This window comes from Tasmannia lanceolata, unplaced genomic scaffold (genome assembly GCF_043159265.1).
Source record: "Tasmannia lanceolata isolate RefF3 unplaced genomic scaffold, GAP_Taslan_0.1 ptg000020l, whole genome shotgun sequence".
NCBI classification, from domain to species: domain Eukaryota; kingdom Viridiplantae; phylum Streptophyta; class Magnoliopsida; order Canellales; family Winteraceae; genus Tasmannia; species Tasmannia lanceolata.
This window is the reverse complement of record NW_027518697.1, coordinates 17,641,452-17,666,026: the sequence shown is the minus strand read 5'-3', so window position 1 is coordinate 17,666,026 and position 24,575 is coordinate 17,641,452. Positions and strand designations below refer to the sequence as shown.

At 40.5% G+C, this 24,575-nt stretch overlaps 2 protein-coding genes across 2 annotated transcripts; one reads left to right on the top strand and one right to left on the bottom strand.

The window, feature by feature from the left end:
• Positions 1–3,687: 3,687 nt before the first annotated feature.
• On the top strand, positions 3,688–6,326 carry LOC143854218 (subtilisin-like serine protease 2). The gene has a single exon (XM_077364072.1). The coding sequence runs from the start codon at positions 3,732–3,734 to the stop codon at positions 6,054–6,056; it is 2,325 nt and encodes a 774-aa protein (XP_077220187.1). The 5' UTR covers positions 3,688–3,731; the 3' UTR covers positions 6,057–6,326.
• A 1,462-nt stretch (positions 6,327–7,788) lies between these two features.
• Positions 7,789–23,243, bottom strand: LOC143854681 (uncharacterized). Its single transcript, XM_077364762.1, has 2 exons — positions 23,065–23,243; positions 7,789–11,181 (listed from the first exon to the last, which is right to left on the bottom strand). The coding sequence occupies exon 2, from the start codon at positions 11,039–11,041 to the stop codon at positions 8,147–8,149; it is 2,895 nt and encodes a 964-aa protein (XP_077220877.1). The 5' UTR covers positions 11,042–11,181; positions 23,065–23,243; the 3' UTR covers positions 7,789–8,146.
• Positions 23,244–24,575: the final 1,332 nt, after the last annotated feature.

The following is a 24,575-nucleotide window of genomic DNA, read 5'->3' as shown; positions in this document are numbered from 1 at the left end:
ATCTCTATCACATCGTTGCTTGCACTATTTCCATATTCGTTTGAGTCTGCCCACTCATGTAGTTACACTGATAAAAACAGTAACATTAGCAAGAGGGTGGCTGCATATATACATAGAAGATCGAAGGATGAAATTAGCACCCCTCCTTTTTACTCTTTATACACCCCCTCTTCCTTATTCTCTTTCCTGTTGTTGATTTGTGACTACCTACCTGTCCAATATGCCTTGGGTTACTAATCCAGTTGCAAATACAACCATCCACTTCTCTGAGTAATTTCACATCCAAAAATTGATATTTGCATCATCTTTTTAATGCCCTGCCCATTTTTTTTTTTTTTATGACATTTGTCGTCATCGTTTTTGCTGCCAATTGCCGCTGATTTCTTTGTTTTTTTTTTTCTCATCTTTGTTGCCCATTCTGGCATTGGTCCATAGAGACCCATTTCTTGCCCATTCCGACATTGGTTCATAGTGACCATTTTCTTGCCCATTCCGGCATTGGTCCATAGTGACCAATTTCTTGCCCATTCCAGCATTGGTCCGTAGTGACTCCTTACTTTTCACCCATTGAGGCTTGAGGCTTGAGTCTTGCCTAACTCATTGAGGCTATGATTTGTTCTGATCCATCTCTTCGTGACCTGCATCTTTTTCGGCAGTATAAATTCGGCAACAACAACAGTCAACATAGCATATTCATCATCAAACTTCGGCAGTACGAGTCAAATCAAAAGATTCCATTTTCTTATGGGGAGAAAAAAAATTCTTATTGGGGAATTTCATTGTAATCAAACGTATGTAGATTTTTCAATCCACATACGTTTCATGGGGCATGTTAGAATATGTGAGATCTCATAAGATCTCATTGGTGGATTGTGTGGAGATCTCACCGTTGGATCATCTTATTATACTAGGCTAGTATAAGTTGGCTAGTAGAGGTAACCTAGATAAATTAGGAAACTAGATTTGATTAGTAATTAGGTTAGAATATTCTACACATTTCTCTTTCCATAGTTATCTTGATTTACTTCTATGTTTATCATGTAAGTGCTCTATATAAGCAAACCTTGAGATTATTGTAAAACATCCAAGAATTAGTGAAATCTCCTAAATTTATCATTTCACAACTTGAGGGACAAATCTACCATGAAAAAAATGTATAGTTACCAAACATGGCATAGGTAAACTAATGTCATGGAAATTTTTTATCTTTGGGAAACATGGCCTTAGTGTTCTCCATTGTGCGTGAAAAATCGTCTCCATAGAAAGATCATAACCTTTCGATTTGCAGAGACTTCAATACCCATTTATTGAACTTTGGGAAAAATACATACACACCCCCTCTAGTTTCTAACACATTCAACTGTAACCCTAACTTTCAAAATGTAAAACGTGACAAGTACACCCCCTGAAGCTTTCTTAACGTGACGGAGTAAACAGCGAGGTGGAAATGACCAAAATGCCCTCATCTTCCCCAACTGAAAATTAGGTGTTCAGACTTGAAAACTGAAAATTAGGGTTTGATTCAAACCCTTGTTTATTTATCAACATAAACCCTCGATTTAGGGGTTTTATTTGTCTTCATTCACACCATTATCATGATTTGCACATAAACCCTAATATTTTAAGGCTCTTTTTTTTATCAATGTTTTTTTCTTGAAATGTGGGTTTGATGTAGCCATGCGGTGGGGTTTTATTGTCTGCGATGGAGGTGACTGCGGTGGCAGGAGATGGCGATAACAGCGGTGGGAAATGGCATAACCCTAATCCCTCTGCAGATGAGGGTATTTTTGTCCTCAAAATATTAACCACGGTTAGTTTCAGTCTTTCAGTCTGGTTAAACTGACGGACCGTTGATGGAGCACGTTTTGAAATCTCAGGGGGTGTACTTGTCACGTTTTGAAAGTCAGGGTTGGAGTTGAATGTGTCAGAAACTAGAGTGGGTGTAAATGTAATTTTCCCTTCAACTTTTTGTGCCCTTCATTTTATGACGACTAAATCTGACAGTTAGATCATCCTATCTAAGGTGGGATCAACAAATTGATGGTTTAGACCATCAAATATGTCGGCCGTACTTTTTCAGCCAGCATTTCCTTAGAAAAATACTCTCGCACATCATATAATTCCTCTATAAAACCTACTACATAATTTTTTTTTTTATAAATTCTGTTTCAAAAGTTTAAGACTTCTGATAGACACCAACTAAGTTTTGGAACACAACTTGGGCCAGGTTAAGGTCAACCCTAGCCCAACCGGCTGAGGTATCATTGCCAACCTGAGCCTCAGGTCGAGTAGGGCCAGGTCAACCCTAGCCCAACCGGCTGAGGTATCATTGCCAACCTGAGCCTCAGGTCGAGTAGGGCCAACCCTAACCCAACCTGCCTAACCCAATCCTTCTAACTTGATTTTCCAAATCAGGTTAGGTTGGGTTGGGTCCGGTTGGCCCAAGGAAAAACTAAAAAAGTATAACCCTAAAATTTTTAAAAATCAAAATAAAATTATGGAGACCCTAATCCAACCCGAAATTAAATTGGGATGACTTTTCTCAACTCTAACCCAACCCAATTTGAGGAAATGCCAACCCAACCTGAGCTGAAATCGGTCGAGGTGTCACACGGGCTGGCACAGCTCAGAAAATAGTGACCCAAATGGGCCGCGGGCCAGGCACGTCACAGCACGTTTCTCTCAAAGTCCGGGCTGGCACAGATCACGAATTCTGAAATGTAGGCCCGGCCCATGGCCCAATTGAGTCGTGCTGCGGTGGTCCGGTCCACCACTGTAGCAAAAAGTCCGGGCGAGAAATCGGTTGACTGGTTTGGGTTGAGCCCGGCACCTCTAATTAAGATGGGCCAGATGGGTCTGTGATGGCAACGAGTCAATAGATTTCCTGCTTGCTAAGTTGCCTATTATAGCTTCTTCTAATTTGAAGCCCCACCACAAAACAGTCCTCTTTCCACTTTCCAGCTCCAAAGTAGTGAAAGAAAATGAAAGGCACAGAAGAAAAGGAGTCTCAATATTCCCCACCACATTAGCAGCTGGGACCCACTACATCCCTTTCAATCATCTCTTATTTGCTGGTGTCTCCTCCCTCAAAACCATTACAAAATTGGCTCAACTAATGGGTCCCACATCAATCCAACGAAGTCGGCAATATCAGATATATGGTGATATTTGAAGTCACGGGGCACTAGGGAGTGCTTGACAGCAGCTGAACCGTCCATTTCATAGACATTGCTTTGGATCTATTATGGCCCCCACATTAATCCAACGGTTCAAATTCAAATAAAAGCTTATTAATTAACATTAAAATTGCATAATTAACATCAAATGAACGGCCTGGATCTGTCAAAGGAGGACCACCCAATGAACGGTCCGTGGTCTCACTCAACTGGGACCTACCAGAGCAATCACAGAACGCATTTTCCGGTGGGCGAACACGAGTCCACTATGACTCTTGTCGAAACAGAACAAAAAGAACCAGAAACCCAAAAGACGAAAACGCCCTCGAGACAAAAAAAAAAAAAGGCCTGACTCAGCTCCCCTCAAATTCGAAAAAATAAATAGGGAAGAGATATATTCTCCCCCCCTTTTAACTTCAGACATCCCCTCTATTGTCGTTTTATACTAAATGGGGCTGCGCCAATTAAAAATTGGGGTGACTATATCAATTCACAATAAATATAATCACACACTCCAACACTCACTCCTCCACTCTCCCTTCTCTGCTCTGTCTCATGGCGTCCTCCAAAACCACTCTGCTCTTTCTCTTCTTCTTCTTCTCTCAAACCCTAAACCTAACCCTAACCCTAGCTTCCTCAACTACTCCATCAAAGAAAACCTTCATTTTCCGTATCGATGAGCAATCCAAGCCGTCCATTTTCCCCTCTCACTACCACTGGTACGCCTCCGCCTTCGCAGATCCTCTCCAAATCCTCCATATCTACGACACCGTATTTCATGGCTTCTCTGCAACCCTAACTCAATCTCAGGCTGACTCAATCCTCCTTCACCCCTCCGTCCTCGCCGTCTTCGAAGATCGCCGGCGAAATCTCCACACCACTCGCTCTCCTCAATTCCTCGGCCTCCGTAACCAGCAAGGCCTCTGGTCTGAATCAGATTACGGATCTGACGTCGTAATCGGTTTTCTCGACACCGGAATCTGGCCGGAAAGGCGAAGTTTCTCCGATCGGAATCTCGCCGTTGTTCCTTCTCGCTGGAAAGGAATCTGTGAAACCGGAATCCAGTTCTCACCCTCCAACTGTAATCGGAAACTCGTCGGAGCTAGGTTTTTCTCCAAAGGACACGAGGCGGCCGGAGCCGGAGTCGGGATCGGAATCAACGAGACGATCGAGTTCCGATCACCGCGAGACGCCGACGGCCACGGCACGCACACGGCCTCTACGGCCGCCGGCCGGCACGCGTTCAAGGCGAGCATGGCCGGATATGCTCCCGGAATCGCGAAAGGCGTGGCGCCGAAGGCAAGGGTAGCCGCTTACAAGGTCTGCTGGAAGAACTCTGGTTGCTATGATTCAGACATTCTCGCCGGATTCGATCGGGCTGTCTCTGACGGCGTCGATGTGATCTCGATCTCGATCGGAGGTGGCGAAGGCTCCACATCTCCTTACTACTTAGATCCGATCGCGGTCGGATCTTACGGTGCCGTTTCTAGAGGCGTATTCGTGTCGTCGTCTGCCGGAAACGACGGACCTACCGGAATGTCGGTGACGAACCTCGCGCCGTGGCTGACGACAGTCGGTGCAGGTACTATCGACCGGAATTTCCCCGCCGATGTGATACTCGGCGACGGCCGGAAACTCGCCGGAGTCTCTCTCTACTCCGGAAGGCCTCTCGCCGGGAAAATGTATTCTTTGGTTTATCCTGGTAAGTCAGGAGGACTCTCAGCTTCACTCTGTATGGAGAACTCTTTAGATCCAAAGCTTGTCAGTGGCAAAATCGTAATTTGCGACAGAGGAAGCAATCCACGTGTCGCGAAGGGATTGGTCGTGATGAAATCAGGAGGAGTAGGTATGATCCTCGCGAACGGAATCTCCAACGGAGAAGGACTCGTCGGAGACGCTCACGTGCTTCCGGCATGTGCCGTCGGCTCCGACGAAGGCGATGCCTTGAAATCCTACATGGCATCGTCTCCATCACCGACGGCAACAATCGCGTTCCGTGGCACGGTTATCGGAGTCAAGCCGGCACCGGTGGTGGCGTCATTTTCCGGCCGAGGACCGAACGGAATGACACTGGAAATCTTAAAACCAGACATGATCGCTCCGGGAGTAAACATTCTCGCCGCGTGGACCGACGCTGTCGGTCCAACCGGACTAGATTCCGATCACCGGAAAACGGAATTCAACATCCTCTCCGGCACATCCATGGCCTGTCCTCACGTTTCCGGCGCTGCCGCGCTTCTTAAGTCGGCGCATCCGGACTGGAGTCCGGCCGCGATCCGATCTGCGATGATGACGACGGCGAACATCAACGACAACTTGCTCCGGCAAATGACCGATGAATCGACCGGAAAAGCATCATCTCCGTACGATTTCGGTGCCGGAGAACTGAATCTAGATCTCGCTATGGATCCTGGTCTGATCTACGATATTCAAAATCAGGATTATGTGAATTTCTTATGCTCGATTGATTACAGTCCAAAGACAATTCAGGTGATTACACACACTCCTGTGAATTGTCCGGTGAAAAATTCAGTACCGGAGAATCTGAATTATCCATCCATGTCTGCGATTTTTGATAGTTCAAAATTAGGGTTTGTGAGCAAGACATTTATTCGGACTGTGACGAATACTGGGCCGGTGAATTCGGTTTATAGTGCGAAGGTGGAAATGCGGGGAAAAGGGGTGGTGGTTAGTGTAAAACCGGGAAGGCTTGTTTTTACGGAGAGTGTGAAGAAGGTGAGTTTTGCTGTGACGGTATCGGGCGATACGAAGAATATGAAGATGGATGAATCGGGTTTGATTTTCGGATTCTTGTCTTGGTCGGACGGGAAACATGTGGTTCGGACCCCGATTGTTGTGTCTAGGTTCGAGCCTTTGTGATCCAAAAAAGACAACATGGGTCTGTGTGGTTATTAACTTATTATATACCTTTTTCCTTCTTTTATGTGAGAAATGTTTTATTTATATAGCGTGGCTTCTAGTTCTACTAAAGAAGCAGAGATAGAACTGAAGTGAAATCAGGAGTAGGGCAAGTGTTCTTTGTTTTTTTGTTTATGTCTGGTTTGGTTAGATAAGGAAGTGAGTGTATTTATGAAGCTTTTGTAATACAAAGGCATGTTTAATCAGCATTGTAGTTTAACTTCTGGTCAATATCCCTATTTGAAGGTGACTACTGTTTGGGTGGTTGAGATTTGAAAAATGCTAAAAATTGGGTGTTGGTCTCTTTCCTATCAGCCACTTTCTGAGCCCCACATTTGCCATGTGGATGTTATCAGGTCCATTGATTTTAACAACAGAGCACCAGTCAAGCCAATTGTTGTTGTTCATCTTGATTCGACGATCTTAGCCATTGATACGAAAGTCCAATATGTTTCAAAAATGTTATTTTAGGACCCACTTTGTACGAAGATCCAAACTTGTCATTTGATGGCCCACAACATAAATAGGTTGTACCCTGCTGATCATTTCCATAGAATGATCCTAACCCTCGATCGAATAGAGACTGTGATGTAGTGCCAACATGGAATATCAATTGGGTTGAGCATTGCTCCCATTTTCTTCTTCTTCTCTTGTTGTGTTCTTGATTTCTATTTTTCTTCTTCTTCCCTCTTAAGCACCCGCATTAGACTGCCTACATATAAATTCTCATATGAAATTATATATGGTGGACGGCCGTGCATGCACATGCAGCACAAAAGAACAATGAGGCCCAGATTATTCGGGCGATCCTAACCCTCCATAGGATCAACCTATAGAGCCTTATCTACGTCAAGGCTCAACAAATGAATGGTTTTGATCACCCAAACAATGAAGGCGTCACTGTAGTGTTGTGATGCACGGCCGGCCACCATATAAATTCTCATATAATATGTATGTGTATATTCCACAAAAGGCACACAACCACAAAAGTTGGTCGGTTTACCCATCATTCGAAACTTAGTAAAATAATTTTAATGAGCCCTCTTAAAAACATAGGAGTGGGGAATTCACTTTAAGTATAATATTAGATAGGGATGTTGTGGTATAAGTATATAGTTGATATTATATAAAAAAAAGAGGCACGGGAGAAGGTGAGTACATTTTGTATTTTATATGGAAAGACGAGACAATGGTGACAACCCCACTTTTATCTAACAAAATGAAACAAATATTATTATGTGGAAAATATCTGAGCTTCCAAATTAATTTACACATTGTTTCACCTCGGGCCACCTTCCTTTTTATGATTATGACAACTGATTGTGAGTCCAAAACCAATTATTGGACTAAAAAAATTCGTTTAATTGAATGTGAGTCAACGTGAATGGAAGATAGCAAGTTTATCCCAGGGTAAAAATAAATTGTAAATATCAGTATCCTAGGCTAAAGATAAGAGTGCAATTATCAAAACATGGTTGTGTCAATAGCAGTATCCTAAAGATAAGAGTGCAATTATGAAAACTCGGTGGTGTCAATATCAGTATCTTAAAGATCAGAGCCACTGGAGTTTTGAACCACCCACAACCTTCAAAACAACAAGAGTTTAGATTAGAATTGCTGGAACTTCTTTCTGGGGCCAATTCATATCAGATATTCATATAAACTTTTACCCACAACCAGACCAAATACTCCCTACTGTAAAGACCCAATTCATTCATTTTTTGTAAGAAATATTTATGAGATATACAGATAAATGAACCCAGATTTCACTGGCTGCAATGGCCTCTATGAAGATCATAAAATAAGAAAAAAAAAAGAGAGAAACAATTAAACCTACATTTTCTGGCAATCAATCTAATCACATAACCATCCATCAGCCTTATTCAATATGTTTGAACTAAGTCCCTCGCACATTGCCAATGGGGGCCATCCCTCTTCTGGGCTAAGTAACTAAGCATAAAGTCTTCTCATCACCCAAGGTAACACCAGAGACCTAAGACCCTGCCTTTGGAAAAAAAAAAAAAAAAAAACCTATACACCTTTGCCTCAAACTAATGCCATGGTGTCTCCTGTTTGTAGCCAACCATGTTCAGTTCCCATCCGCGTTCTGGTTCTTTCCGTTTCCGTTTCAGTGTCTCCTCCATTAAACCACTTTGCCCTTCAACAAATAGCTGCCTCAAGCTCCCCATTTCCCTACTCTCACCCTCCATCGACGCCATGCCTGAATTCAAATCAATGCCAGACCTTGAAACCCCGTTCAAACCTGATGGTGAACCTGTTACGCTCATAAGAAAGGGTGGCCTCGAGAAGGATGGTGTTATCAGTGGTATAACAGGGGCTCCTCTGGAATCAACCATGTAAGGGGCAGAGCCAGGTCCAAAGAACTGAAGGGGGAGAGACATGTTAGGACCCATTGTGAGTCCATTGTAGCCATATCCTGTGGGTGGACCAGGCGCATAACTAACCAAATTAGCACTCATGGCAGAGTCTATGCTCTGCCCGTTTGCCAGGAAAGAGCGGGTTTGGTCGACAAGTTCCTTTCTGTTGACATCCATTTTCAAACCCATGATCGACACAATGGGGTCGTCCAGTTTAAAGCTTTCATATGCACTTTTGTCTTGGGATGATGATTTATTGAGGTTAGACCATTGATAGTGAGAACTAGGGGTATCAAATAAAGATGGGTTATTGTTCAAATCAATCTCTCTCATGGAAGGATATCTTGATGACGAGGATGACGCGGGAGAAGGGCTACGATTACCATTTTGAAGGTGATGGAATTGCCTATCCACCGTTTGATCCAATAATGGAAATGGGCAAGTAGCATCCTCATTGTCACCAAGGCAGTGGTTGAGGTCCAACTTGAGCCGCTCAGCCCTTCTTGAACTGACCTCGAGAGAGGAATCCCCTGAAAGAAGGGCACATGATACCGGGACTTGTTTTGTTGATACCAAATCAATGGCTGCCTCATTGTCACCATCAGCCACATTCAGATCAAATTTGAGGAAGTTCTGCCTCCGTTTTGAACTGTGGCTGCTTGCCTCAGCCAAATCTGACTTCTCACCATTTGGAGTTCTTCGAGGAGATGCTGGGCGAAAGGCACTTGTTCTTGCAGAACCCCTCCACCCTAATTCCCCTTCAAAGTGCAAAGGCGTAGAGGGCAATCCAGGAGCACCTTTAGCAGAAGCAATAACAGGGATGGGCGTAGACAAGGTGATTGGCTGATTGAGCGAGGGAATTGGGCATTCTATTTCCTCCGGATAAATATTCTCATTTAAATCAAATTCGCATATGGATTTTTCGATGGTCCCACCTGATTCTCGAGCAACTGTGGTAAGCTCAGGTGAGCCTAAATCTTGTATACCATCTTCAGGTTCAATGTCAATGCTGTTTGAAATTCTTATGCGCTTCACTTTAGAAAAGCCACCATCAGGAAGATCTTGTTCTGTAGGCAATTCCTCGTCATTGGGATGTTCAATCATAGACTCACACTGCTTGTCTTCCACAGAATTAGGGCTACTGGGCTGCATTATTTCGCCCTCCGAATTTTTATCAGAGGAAGAGCTACATATAGGTTCTCTATAATCCACCACTTCCCGCTCCACTTCTTTAGCAACTTGCCGAGCAACTTCCAATGCATCATCCACCCTATAATCAACTTCCATTTCTGGCCTGTCGCTCTCATCCAGCTCCCTAGAATCCACCTCCAAAGGCTTCCCGTGGATACACCCATTGTTAGATAGATCCTGGGACACTTTAGTATAGTGATCACCGGTTTGCACATCAGGTTTGAGCTCCAATGCATCACTTGAATATTTTGGCATCCCACAATCAACCTCTCCACTCTTTAACTGGGGATTTAGCACACTACTTTCACTGCTAAGACCAGAAGAGATTGTCCTATTGGGGCAAGATTCACTTTCTTTGGCAGCAATGTCACATGACACATCAGGTTCCATCACAGACTTCTGAGAATTAACAGGATAATGAGACAAAGGAACATTGTCTTTCAGTCCAGAAGATGAAACAGAGCACTTTTCATTTATATTCATCTCAGTCTGTATCTCCTTTGTTTCATTATCGGCATCTTTTAACTCTGAAACACCAGACGATCTGTTGTCCACATTCCTCTCACTTGGAATTAGAGGACCATGTGTCCCTGTAGAGGTCATTCCTTCTCCTCCAGGACACTGCGAGGCCTCTTCAGTAAAAGACAAGCTCTCTTGGGAAGTGTTTGACACGAGAGAGGAGCAGAGCGAATTCCCATCTCCTACAATACCATTTACATTAGCCTGGTTCGAAGTGGCCAGACCCACATCCTGGATTGGTGTAGCGTATTTTACATCCTTGAATTCCAACTGGGAAACACTTGAACTTTCTTGGGAAGGTGATACATCATGACCACCCTCTAGGGTTACTTTCACATCAGGTGACTTGGGGTCCTCCCCACGGCAAGCCCCACCTTTCTCTACATCCTGATAATCTGGGTCTTTATCCCTCCCCTGATTCCAATCATCATACAAGGTTCTTGCCCTTTCTTGGACTTTTAAGCTCTTGTGAGCAAGGAGATGCTTAACAGTTGCCCTAATTCCAGCGGCATTTGACTGCTCATAATCTACAGGTAGCTTCTCAAGTGTTCCTAATAGCGCATTGATTGATTCTTCCACAAAACTGTCATCTGTGTCATCACTACACTTTTGAGCTTTCTGAAGCCACTGGTTGACAAACCAAAGTCCATCTAACCGAATAAAATGAGTAAGGCAATCCTTGTTTTCTGTGGCCGCAATGATACCTGCAACACTTGACCATTGTCTGGCTGCATCACCTACATTCTTAATAACATAGTCTTTCTCCTTCCGCATAACAGCGACCAACTCTTCAACTCTTGCAAGGGTTGCGATCCCATCTTTCATCTCAGTGAGGGTAAAGAAGTCTTCGAGCGTCATAATGATTTTATACGCCGGCTAGGTGCTTCCGGGCTTCAATATAGCAATCCTTGCAACAATGTAACACTCCCATCATCTGACGAAACTCAAAAGACAATTGCAGCCAAGATTCAGAACAAAGCCTCCGATATGGCTCTTTCCTGCAACATGTGATTTACACTTGATGAGTTGGGTAAAGGTATAACTGAACCTGCTATTATTGAAGGTAGTATTTCCAGAAGCAATAATAAGTTAAGCAAAAGTTTATTAAACAGTTGAATTCCATGATAACAAACCAAAGGGATACTTTATAATTCAAGAAGAACTGAATGCCTATGCACTTTTGTCATGGGAGGCTATGAATGCCATGAGGTGTAGGGTCCGAGATCGAGAGGAAGAAAAAAACAGATGATCTACAAATACGCATAGATTTTTTTTTTTTTTGAAAGATTTTCTCCTTTTTTTTTCTTTTTTTTTGAAAGATTAGATATTCCACATGAATTGGATGTGTGAAGGATAAAGCTATTATAAGATTACTATATAAGTGACAATCTACAAGTGCAAGGTTCAGGTTTGCAAAGACCCATTACAAAATAAATACTTTGATTAATAAAAAAATGGGTCTTTTCTGCTAAGTTATTAATATGGTATCAAGTATCAACAACATCGGGCCAGTCGCTGATGCCATCGGGCCAGTCCTGTTAATTCATCCTCTAGAGTAGATTCCAATGGTGGTGAGGGCGACCTTTGGCCTGATTCGGGCAAAATTTATCACCACAAAAGTTCAGGGAGTCCACTTCAATCTATCTCAGGGAGGGAAGTGGATACACGTATGGGTTCCCTAAGAAAGTGCCTAATAGGGAAAAAGAAAAACCACAATGATTCCTTGCAGGAGTTATGGAGTTGGGCACAAAAATCCTAGAACATTCCTTCTTTACATTGTCCTGCTATTTTGGCGAAGAATGACCTTCTCTTTATGTTTGAAAAAGAATCTCAAGTGTCACAGATTCTTGCTAATGAACCTGAGGCCCTGGGTAATCATCTGCTTTCCCTCTCACCTTGGAAAAGGGATTTTATTCAAGGTGAGGAAGCTCACTGGGTGCACCTTTATGGCATCCCCCTGCACGCTTGGGCTGTTTCAACGATGGAAGCTATAGGGGGTCTTTTTGGAAGGGTTGTAGAAACTAAGATGGAAGGCAATTACCAGAATTGTATGAGTTATGTCTCGGCCAAAATTCTAGCCCCCCGTTGGCATTTCCCTAGATCCAGTTTTAAAATTAGAATTCTTGATCTGACCTATACCATTAGGGTTGAGCTCTCGGAGGATCCTGTTTCCTTGGGCCTCCCAGGAAGTCTTCACTCGCCGGTGGATCCGTCACCGGCGAGTGAGGGGTTTTTGGGTAAGCCTCTGGATCCTGCTTGGATATCAAATTTAAAAAATCCTCAGGTATTGCCGCCCAAGGAAATGACGTTGGCTAGCTTCGAACAAGGGGTGGTGGGCCCTGAAAAGAGGGACAAGATTATCAAGTCTGTTGACCTACACCCTAGAGCAAGAAAGAGCTTTGACTTTTGTGCCCCCAGGGGCTTTTATGATGGCTCATTCTCCTTGCCTAAGGGGCAAAGATCTCAAGGAAAATTCCTCAAGAATATTCTGGAGAATATTTTGGCTACTAATTTAGGTTCAAAAAAGTCAAAGAGCATATTGGTGAACCTACTAAAATCCCTCTCCAGGTTTTGTAAGCTAGGTTCCTCCTTTTGTTAATTCGGATTTTTGGCCCTTGATGGTGGTAGATTTTGTCATTTTGGCTGAGGGGCCCACTGTTGCTTAAAGCATGCACCTATCCCCTTATCTCTTTTTTGGGAGTTGGTCCTCCTCGCGTCTTTTCTAGGAGCGGACTCCTCAAGGATCGGATTCTCCAAGGCTGGCACTGGTACTAAAAGGTTCTCTTAGTCCTAAGAATCCCTGGTCCTATCTCGCTCTATCTTCATTAATGATGGTAAGGAAAACCCCGATGATTCAGGAGAATTTTCTTTGGGCTCTGGAAGAAGATGATGACGGTCTTGTGTTCTGGACTCATCCTCGGCTAGAGTCTCAAGTCAGGCCATCCTCTGAATTTAGATTATGTGGGCTTATGTCGATAAAAGACACCTTTTCTTTGTCGTTTAAGCCTCCTTTTGAGGTAAGGGTTGTGAGTAGGCAAATTTGGGTTGTGTTTTTTACGGTGTGTCTCAGGCTGGTGGAAGAAAGGCTTACGAGCAGCAGAAGTCTGGCATCCCTAGACAGGATGTCGTAGGTTTTCGTTATCCTGCCGAGATCCCTTTCCCAGTCCATCACGGTGGAAGGGCATAATATGCAGATGTTAGGGTGCGTTCTTACCAGCACAAATGCACTTAAATTATCCATCATAGGGGTGTTTGGTTATTGGCAACTTGTCCAAAAGTAAAAATTGAATGATTATGTAGATGGTGATGACAAGTCTGTTTTGATGAATGCCTTGCCTCTTCCTGTCTCCAAGACGGGATCAGGACCTCAAGAAATAAAGGGCTATGGTGAGGTCTTTAAAGACCTTTGTAGGGGTTGTCATTACGAACTCTCGGCCATGGAAGTGGATGAAGATTTCGAAAGGGTAGTGAAATGGTTATTTGGTAAGGTGGCAATGCATGGGAGAGCAGATCCCGCTGTAGGACCTTTTCTTTTTATTGGTCCAGGAGCATGCTCCTGACCACCCCAAATTGATTCTATGTAATGCAAGTAGCGACCCCTGGTCCCCAATGTAATCTCCATAGTATCAATGAATTTGTCAATTTTCAAAAAAAAAGTATCAACAACATACAAAAAAGGTCTTTTAAGCTAGCTTACTAATTGCATTTTGTCAGAATTAAGATTCCGTGAAAACATAAGGGTCTGAAATTAGGAAGTTTTATACATTGAAATATGAGGGGAAGACTAGTGTTGTCATGTCTAGCATAATTTGGAATATACAGAAAGCCAGACATAACAAAATAGGTTTTCTTCTAATCATGCTTGGTCCAAAATGCTACAGATGATAGCTATCTTCTCTTGGTTTCCTTTCCAAGGTCTCTCCACACCATATTACTAAAAATGGTCAAATCAAGCATAATTAGAAAGATCCAAAATCAAGATTCCTCCATAATGATCCAAAATCATGATTCCTCCATTTCAACCCTTAAAATTGCAAGATTCCATAGGAAGCTCATTATGAGACCCTCCCAGGGTGGCACGCCGTATCACCGATCAGCTTGCAAATTTAAGGGTTGAAATGGACTCAAAGAAGCTCATGGAGTGCCTATTTCATTTTTTTTCGTGCACGCTATCTTAACGTGCCTTAGTTTTGCTTCTGTTGGAAAGACTATTAGAATTGAAGCATGGATATAAATGCCAAGGTCTAGGGGGAGCATAAAGAGGGTGCAATGGACATTCATCTATCCTGCTACAAGAAACCAACTTCAACTATAACGAAGTCCAAACTATATTCAAGCATTAATTCCTTGTTTGGCCCTTTATTCGGAATGATAACAATAAAACCTAAAATGAATTCCTTATTTGGCCTTGATACAAGGTTGATTCACAAGGGCATAGAACAATTAAAAAAAAAAGAATGAGAAAAGGCATGCAACAACGTTTACGTCATGCAAGCAAAGGGAGACCATGTTTCAAGGTGAACTTATAAAGTTCTGTCAACTTGAACAATAAAAGCAAAGCAAACTAGGACATTTCAGCCGAGTGACATCTACATCAATGTTGTACAGTAAACATAAAAAGGTGTTTCATGAGAATATTTTGTCCACTCAATCACAGAGAAAATCACAACCAAAATAGTGGGAAACATGTGGCCACATCATAATTGCAGAGACAACAACGACAACAAATACCTCTAGGAGTAAAGAACAGTGTTTAAAAATGCGGATGCCACGCGGTAAGCGGCTGGCTGAAGAAAATCCTAGCCGACTTGGCACGACGCAGTTGAGTACTCGGTTAACGCGGCTGAGTACTCGGTTGACGCGGTCATAATTTGGGAGAGTCAAAGGAGTTTTTATTGACTCTATAGTGAAAAACGTGGATGAAGCAATGCGGAATGAGGCCAAGGTAAAAGGTAGTCGACTCAAGGGAGTCGAAGCGGAGGCGGTGGAATTTTAAAACTATGGCAAAGAATATAGAGCACAATGTTTACTACGTATATGGACAGCATAGTACATACAAGCTAGATATGCATGATAGTTATCTAGTTATTTACATAAAGTGCAATGCTGCATGGATAGTGACAGTAACATGGTTTCCATAAATTGAAAACTGTCGACTTAGTGAGTATGAAGATTGAGGACCAATAGTTCAAACTTGCATGGATCAAAGTTGCACCAGAAAGAAATGGGCATTTAAACCACAAGCTAAAAGAATGGGTTCAACTTTTAAACAGATAGCATCTATAGAGAGTGATTTTTAGAAAAAGCATCACGACATATGGTCAGCTTAGCAAGGACGAAGACTATTAGTTGCAAGGATCAACATTGTACCAGAAAGGTATGAGCATTTTAAGCACAAGCTAAAAGCATGATTTAAATTTAACTTTTCAACAGGGCATCTAAAGAAAAATTGGTCTACCAAAAAAAATTGAGATTTTTTTTTTCAGTTTTTTTCCTCTCTCAAAAGCTATAAATAAATGCACTTGGTGTCAGAAGGCCAGAGAGCATCCCACTTGTGACGGAAGGTCACCAGCACTAGCCCCCTGGAAAAATAACTAGGCTAGTTAATGTGAAAGTAGCTGAAGATGAGGCATTGAGGTAAGGACTATGGTGCCTTACTGCTACCAGGTGACATCTGGGGAAGACTTTTAACATCAGTCAATGGGATCTTATCAAGTTTGGGTATAACTTATTTATAAAATACCTTATTCTATAGATCTTATTATGTGTGGCTATAGGAAGGTTAAATTGTTAGCAGATGATAGGCTAATTGAGGTTTGACCTTTTGGGGAGTTGATTCCTCCTTAATGAATCGGTTTCTCTAATAACTCTCTTGATTCTAAAAACGAATCCATGTTTTTTAATGAGAAAAAAGGAACATATACACAAATCAAAACTGATGAAGAAACCTCTTAAAACAGTAATAAACATAAAATGAAAAATGAAGAGCATTGTTAAAAAAATAAACAGAAGAATAAAACACGGCAACAACAGCAAAACAAAAGAAAATTGAAATGGAGAAAGATAAGAACTATACAGAAAAGCAGACAAATAAATGACAAAGAAAAGTGAAAAATTACAAACTTATTATAATGGCTTGGATTAAATACCATAAAATATGATAAGAGAAATACAAAAAACTTTGAGAAAATGAAATCCCCAAGTATGAAAAAGAAAAGGGATATGACCACAAACAGCCCTACAAAGAAATAAAAATCCTAAAGCCCTGTGTGAAGTAGAAAAAAAGTTCTAGTCCTAGAAAAGCGGTATGTATTGGATACAAACACCTTCAACTATTCTGCAAATCTTTGATAACCATGGTCTGTGGTTTGAACTTTTAAGCACCGACAAAGGGTTCTTGCTTAGAAAAAATATAAATAATGTGGGCTTTTTGGGGAAAAGGAACTAACCTATTACTTCGATTCAGATGAAAATTAGGGGAAGACAAAAAGGAAACTGAATGGCTATGAGTTCTTCAAAAACCATTTGAAAAAAAAAAAGTGTTCCTTGCGTAAATTAGCATGTCAAATTATAACAGTGGGACAAGGGCAGAAAAGACTGTTCTTTTCTACTTCGTGAATGAGCTTAGCATTCAGCTTAAAATCAATATTTAAAGTACCAAAAAGCAGAACATATTAAGTAGGTGAAAATCCAATAAATATTGTACCCTAACATCCTATATGTCTCGTCGGGTGAGACAGTTTTTTTATCTTATGCAATATGTATGTATCAGATGATGCATACACTTTTTGCATGGTCAAATTTAAAATGAAAAATTGTCATAATAACAAACAAGAAGGATGGTAGTTAATTCGATAGTATTGTCGTACACTTCAAGCCAAGGTTTCAGGTTTCAATTTCGATATGTGTTTCGGTCGTGATGGGAATAGAAACCTATCGGTTTCGGATGGAAATTACAGTGGAAACCCCATGAAATTAGTGAAACGTATGGGAAGTGCTAGAATAAGCATAAATACACAATAAAAACTATCAACTCAACTCAATAAAGCCTTTGTCCCAAACTAGTTGGGGTTAGCTAAATGAATCCTTTAGAAAAAATTCATGAAGAAGGTAAAAGGAATCTACCTGGCTCTAATCCTAGTTTTAGTGGTTCTTCTACGTGATCTGTGTATTATGTATAAATATTTATATGAATTACATGTGAAATGTAGTATGTACTGAATTATTAAACTTGAGCAATAATATGTCTCTAAGTGTTCGATGTTGTTTAACAATTTTGGGTGGGTTTTTGCTTATGTGACACTAAAAACAATCACATAAGCAAAAAAACCACCCAGAATCGTTAAACAACATCGAACACTTAGAGACGTATTATTGCTCAAGTTTAATAATTCAGTACACACTACATTTCACATGTAATTCATATAAATATTTATACATAATACACAGATCATCCAAGTTCCATGACTGAAATCCATACTCAATCCTATTTCCGATAGAAGCATTTGACAATCGAATCCAATTTTGCTATTATTTTCGCATCCATAATAGTGCAAAAAGAAGGCTCCGTTCACATGCAATTCATAAAAATATAATTATATAACACATATTGGTATAGTATATCACTAATACACTTTTTTTTTTAATGGCAATACCACGAATACAATTACGGTTTTGGTTTCATTTTGTGTTTCGGTTTAGGTATGCATTTGGTGGGGATGGAAACAAAAACGTTTCGGTCGTTTCGTGTCTCAATGGACATTTAAAACCACACTTCAAGCATGAGAGTTAATCCAACAAAAAGAATTATCCATGCGGTATCTCGTAACACTTTTTTGTTTTGAAATGACAATATATTGAAAAAGGAACCGAGATGGTCCACCAGGAATACAAAGAGGAAAAGCATAAAAAGACAACAAAATACAACGGAAAATACAAAACAAACTTCTCACGGGGGAAGGAAATCGAACCACTCCAACCTCACTTTATGTGGTATCTCTCATGCTTGAAGTGTGAATATGTTGATAGTGTTGCGGTATCTCATAACACTATCAACCAGTGTTTCAAAACTCGAACTCAGATGAGAACTTGGCTATGGTAATCAATGATTGACGTGGTCAATTTTTTCATTAACTCCATAATTTACTGGGTAAAGCAAAACTTGGATGATAACTCAACCAAGGTCCGACAATTGACTCGAGGAGTTTTTAAACAGTGATATCAACATCATATTGTGTTAAACATGGTACATTGGGCCCATATAATTATCTAGATAGAAGTCAATATATTGAGGTTTACAGTACACAGAAACAAGTGAGAAATGCTGACCACTACCGTGATCACCGACGCTTCATTATAAACTTACATTCTTAGGACGAATTGATGTAGGACGGCTCGGGGGATAATTAATGAATAAAGATTGTATGTTTGTAATAGAACAGAAATAGTGATTTGAAAAAGAAAATTAGAACTTCTAAAAAAGAATGAATAGGAGTTAGGGCATCACACTACTAACTAGCTAAAGACATCACACTAATGGCCATAACATTAGCATCGCACCAATGTCTAAGAATAATGGAAGTCAAATCCACTAAGAGCAAAAGCTTCTAATCTTAATTTCATTGCAACATCAAAAAATGTATGATGCTATATCTTTTTAAGAGATGAGAAATTTTGGTAGTTACATAACTACTTCGGATTCTCTTTTTAAGAGAAAGAATGCCACATAGTAATGGGTGGTTTTGGACAAGGATATGGATAACACAATTCTCTCAGTTAGGACCCTTTATAATTTTGGTAATTTTGGATGAAATTTCAAGAAAATATTAAATAATGAATAAAATCTGGATTTTTTTGGTGAAATTCCTTAAATTTCGGACTGAAATTTTGGGAAAACAAAATTTCGAAATTTTGGTCGAAATAAAGTAAGGTTTCAGGTATTACTGATTTTGATTTCGGTATTGACTGAAATTTGAAATTCCGGTCCGAAATTTCAGATTTCATCCGAAATTTAAAACCATGCATACCGGTTTGTCGGACCACCTTATGGCTTTGATCTATCTCAGAGTGGTCACAGGTTTGGGTCACTTACGGGTAGAGCTGGGACTTAGGTTAATCCATGGGATAAAAAAGGATGCCCAACAAGGAATCCTCCACCTCTGTCAAAGAGGAAAGCCATTTACAGTTTCGATCTCAGCATAGGCCTTTAAAATATGTTTGGCCAAATGATTTGATTAAGCGTTTATCAAAAGGTTTTCGAAAACAATTGTTTGTTTTTCAAAGAGAATTTGCAAATGCATTTGCGGGCCCAGGCTGATAGATTGAAAGGTATAGCATTGAGTGGGCCTATGGAGTAATTAGTGTCCACCCCCCGTATGGCCTAGGCCGGTAAATGAGAATTGGAGGAAGGACGTACACATTGCATATGATTAGGTGTATTCGATGATCTAACGATCATCTTGGCCTCTTGCCCAATGCGATTGTAGTGTGACTATAGTGCGTGAGGTCACAGTGGGGCTCATCTTGGGTTCTGGATTAGTCGTCGGATCCCTACGTCGATCCCACTCATGACTCGCTTGAACTGTCACGATCCTTGGAGGATAGGGTCCCGGATTTATAGATTGCACGAACAGATTAGATCCATGTATGAGATACATGGAGGATTTAGACCATATATGTGGCGTATGCACTTTAGTGCATATATAGTGTATATTACTAATTAATTAATATGATTAATCAATTAGTTAAAGGGATAAATGGTATGCTTTAATCTGATTGGTCATAGATTATGTTTAATCTAATTGGTTGATAAAAAACTTAAATCCTATTGGCCAATGGGTTATGTGTAATGTGATTGGTTGTTGCTATAAAAGCTTCAATCCTAATGGCCAATGGATTAAGTGTGTTGTGAGTGATTGCTTCATTCAAAAGATTGAATCCTATTGGCTGGGCCATGCAGATAAAAGAAAAGAGAGATAATGATTGAAAAAAAAGGATTTTCTTCAAATAAAAATAGAAGTTTATATTGATGGGGACTAGAGGGCGAGCCTTGGTGAAACGGTAAGGTTGCTCCATTGTGACTTGGTGCGGGTTCGAGTCATGGAAACAGCCTCTCTGCAAAGCAGGGGTAAGTCTGCGTACATCTAGCCCTCGCCAGACCCCGCAATGGCGGGAGCCTCGTGCACTGAGCCGCCCTTTTTTATATTGGTGGGGACTCTCGATCACCCATCCCATATAAAAAATCTGTGCAAAAGAAACGTTTTGCACTCTCATAGACGACCAACTTAGTTTTTCAAAAGTTTTCCAAACTCTCTCTCTCTCTCTCTCTCTCTCTCTCTCTCTCTCTCTCTCTCAAGCAACCTATTATAGTTCTAGCAACCATTGATCCCTAATTCTAGATTAGATCGAGAAATTAGAGAAGAAAAGTTCTTGGTCTCTCAAATCCACCGTTGTTCGTCACGATCAGAGGGAGCCACTACTTCAACTTTCGAGGCCTTCGTGCTTGAGAAGCATAGCAAGTGGGAGTGGATCTAGCAAAGATTACTAGCCGAGTATAATTTCTACTCCTTTATATATTTTTATTTGATCATCATTGATAATCTAGTAATCTATTGATTTTGGGATAAAGAACAAGGAAATTTTTTAGTTTGTTTTCATAGTTTCCATGGCCTCTTCTGTTGCACCTGGATTCCTTGTTCAATATTAAAATCCTAGCAAATCTATCTTCTATGAGTATCTTAACCAGCAGCATCATGAGCAGTTCTCGTACTATTGAGAAAAATGTCTCGGTATGGACTAGGAAACTACTAGAACATTCTCGAGAGGTATTCTAGATTTTCTTCAAGGTCACGTTTGGATACCTCATGTTTTTGTATTTGGATTTGGATTTGAGTTTTGGATACAAAATACATCAATCATCCTCATGCTCATGGTGTACGAGAGGGTGAGACAGAGGGAGGGAGGGACGTCTGGCTGCTGCAGCAGGTTGAGGAGCAGCGAGGGTGAAGGAGATTGCCCCAAATATCAATTTCCAAATAATGTCTTGAAGAACAGATTTGCAAATCGGATTTTTTTACACTGTTGTAGCTGATATGGAAATCTAAGGATCTGATCCAGTTCCAAATCTCAACTGCAAATGAGGGAAACCCAAATCTAAATCTTGCAGGTATCCAAATGTGGCATAAGAGAATTCCTTGGATAACATTTTTCACCAAGAATAGAATACTCATACAGTCATACTCAAACTGTTAGAAGAAAATAAATCATTTAGGACCATAAATAAAACAATCATGCACATTAAACTAGCAGGCATCAAACTCGTTAATTCTCTTCCTGCCACAGCCCCATTAAAACAGTCTAAAAGACTACAACACAACTCAGGTTACCCATGTAAGAGTGTATGGCCCATCATAAACCCTAAAGCATGATTATGCATTTGACTCAAAGACACTGCTAACCGTCAAAAATCTCTACCCAAGCTCTCAAAACTCGATACAGATAGGGAACTCGCAGATGAGTTAAACTAATAAAAAGGATTGCGGAGTCCCTCGCTGATCTTCGCAAAGGACCCAAACAACAAATACAAAAGAAAGAGTGGGCATAAGTGAGACAACTCAGCTAAAAAAAACAGCATTAATTAACACTAAATGATAACGTACCAACTACCTAACCAAAACCAGCTTATAAACATATTCAACCAAACATTCACATCTTTCTACATGAAACCAAGCAAACAGAGTGAATCAGCCCAGACACGTCAAAGAAATGACTTATTAACACAGTGAATCACCGAAAGTTTCAGTTTGAAATGACTTAATAGCAAAAAAGACTCAAGTGGACAAAACAGAAGGTATATGAAGTGCTGTTCTAGCAATGAGAATTGAGACCCATCAAATAAATCAACAAAGTGCTATAAATTTACTGTAACTAAAAAGTAACTCAAATGCCTACTATGAAACGAACAAGCTAACAATAGCCGAATTCAATCTGGAATCTTACATTCACAATTGACCATTATATTTCTAAGATAGCAGTATCAAATTTAATAAACATCTAACTGACAACATTCAAAAATTCGCCGATACCTAAAAGCGAAACTCCCCATGCAAATATCTTAAGCAGAGGAAGATCAAATTAGGTCAATAAAGGTGAATTAAACAGCACAGGCTCAAAACCACATCATTAAATAGAAATTAGGAAACCCTTCCAGAACATTTCTATGCCTAATTTAGCATCAAAGCAATCAAATTGACGGCAAACAATGCAAAAATCGAACACATAAACAACAATACCAAATGACTATGCATATACTGTTATCATCAATGAAACACAATACGAATCAAGAGAATACGAGAAATATCAAAACCCTAGCTAGAACAACTCAATTGGATTAAAAAACAACGATCTGGGATGAAATTGAAGAGTGATTCAGCATAAAAAAAAGGAATTAAACAAATTAAAAAAAAACAAATCTCTCGAATTTAAGCCAAAATCATCAGATCCGTCGGATAAAAATCCGAAAACATCTGAACAAAATGAGATAATCATAGAAAAATCACCTGCCGAGAAATTTCAAGAACGGATTCAATCGAGAGAGAATTCTTGATTTCAAAACCCTAAAAAAGAAGCTTCTTTAAGAAGGGGAAAAAAAGAAGGAAAAGGAAAACTAATTTCTCACATAGAATAAAAAGAAGCTTTTTTTTTTAAGAACAGTAGAAAAAATATCAGAAAATGGAAATCAATTGCCAATTCAAAAAAAAAAAAAAAAAGAAGAAGAAGAAAATGGAAAAAATATCAGAAAATGGAAATCAATTGCCAATTCAAAAAAAAAAAAAAAAGAAGAAGAAGAAAGTGGAGAGGTAGATATTAGGTCCGAGGCGTACGTTAGCAAGAACCGGAATGCGAAACCCTAGGATGCGCAGAAGCTTAACCTACACCCCTTTGAGGTCTTATCCTTCACCCCGCGCCATTTTTTCGCTTTTTCTCTCTCTCTCTCTCTCTCTTCTCTCACAAAACCCTCGTTTTCTATCGCTTTGCTTTCGAACCAGAGAGAAAAACCTTTCTTTCTTCCTCTCTCGTATGTTGTTTTCTTTATTTTTGTGTTTGGGGATTATTTATGTTAGGAAATTGATATTGCCACTACCTTGTTTTGATAATTGAACGAGATCATCTTGTCTTTTATTTCTTAAACAGCTGTCAAGAGTTATTACAGTTTGCCAAAAAACTGTCAGAACTCAGTAGTCAATTAAAAAACAAAGGCAAGCTGATTTTGTGTAATTATTAAAAATGGTAGTGCCAATATTAGTAGAGTTATTTTTAATTTGTATTGAGTGGCGCACGTGCTCCTCGCGTGCATGTTGGTTGTGGGGGTGGTGGCGCCCCTACAACTAGAGAGGACGAAGGTAAATTCTTTCGTGAGTCGTCTTGAGAGCGACCGGTAGATCCGGTCGCTTTCGTGTAATTGCCGGTTATTTAACGCCTTTGACACTGGACAGAAGACGCTTCCTCTTCTTCTTCAAAGTTTTGTCTTTTTTCGTTTTTTGGGCTTTGGGATTTCTTTTTAAAGTTGAAAAGGTCTTTGTAGAAAGGAAATGATGATGATGCTCTTCTTTGTTTTTTTTCTCTACCCCCAATTTCCAAAGGGATTTGCTAGTGTCCATTGCAAGAGGCATTTCGCATAAAGTCTGTCGCACCTCAGAGAAGCCACACAGCCTTACTTTCCAGCATATTTTGTCTTTTACGATGGGACGCTGGCAAATCCCATTTCCAAAATAAAAATCATGACAAACTACCAAGCAACTTTGGAAAAACAGAAGTCGTCAAGCTTGAGAAGAAATTAGCAAAGGATTTGCTAGGGACCATCGTGGAGGGCATTTTGTGGAACGGCTGTTGCATGAGAGTGCACCACCTCAGATGAATTCAATGAATAAGACAAAATCTGAGCCTATGTGGCTGCACTCTCATGCAACATAAGTTCAGTGAAATGCCTTCTGCAAAGATCCCTAGCAACACCCAATTACCAATATACCAAGCTTTGAGGGTAAAAAGACAACCCCCCCGCCCCTCCAGTATTAATGGGTGCAACTTGAGTCGGGCTCACCCCGAACCCGACGGGTAAAGATGGAAATTTAGTGTTTGGTAAACTTGTTTAATACAAATTTTAGAATTTGGGAAAAAAATTTGTACAAATAAGTAGGGAGAGAGGAAAAATCACATGAACCTATTATTGTATTTTCCAATAAGATTAATTTCTTATTTATCAAGCTGTTGTTGTTTAGTGTAGCTACACGCATCATTCTTCTTCTCCATCTTCCTCCCTTCGATCTCTCCTGCATCAGCCTCCCTTGTTGGGACTTTGCTCAAAGCAACCCCTTCTCTCTCAAACCCTTTTCTC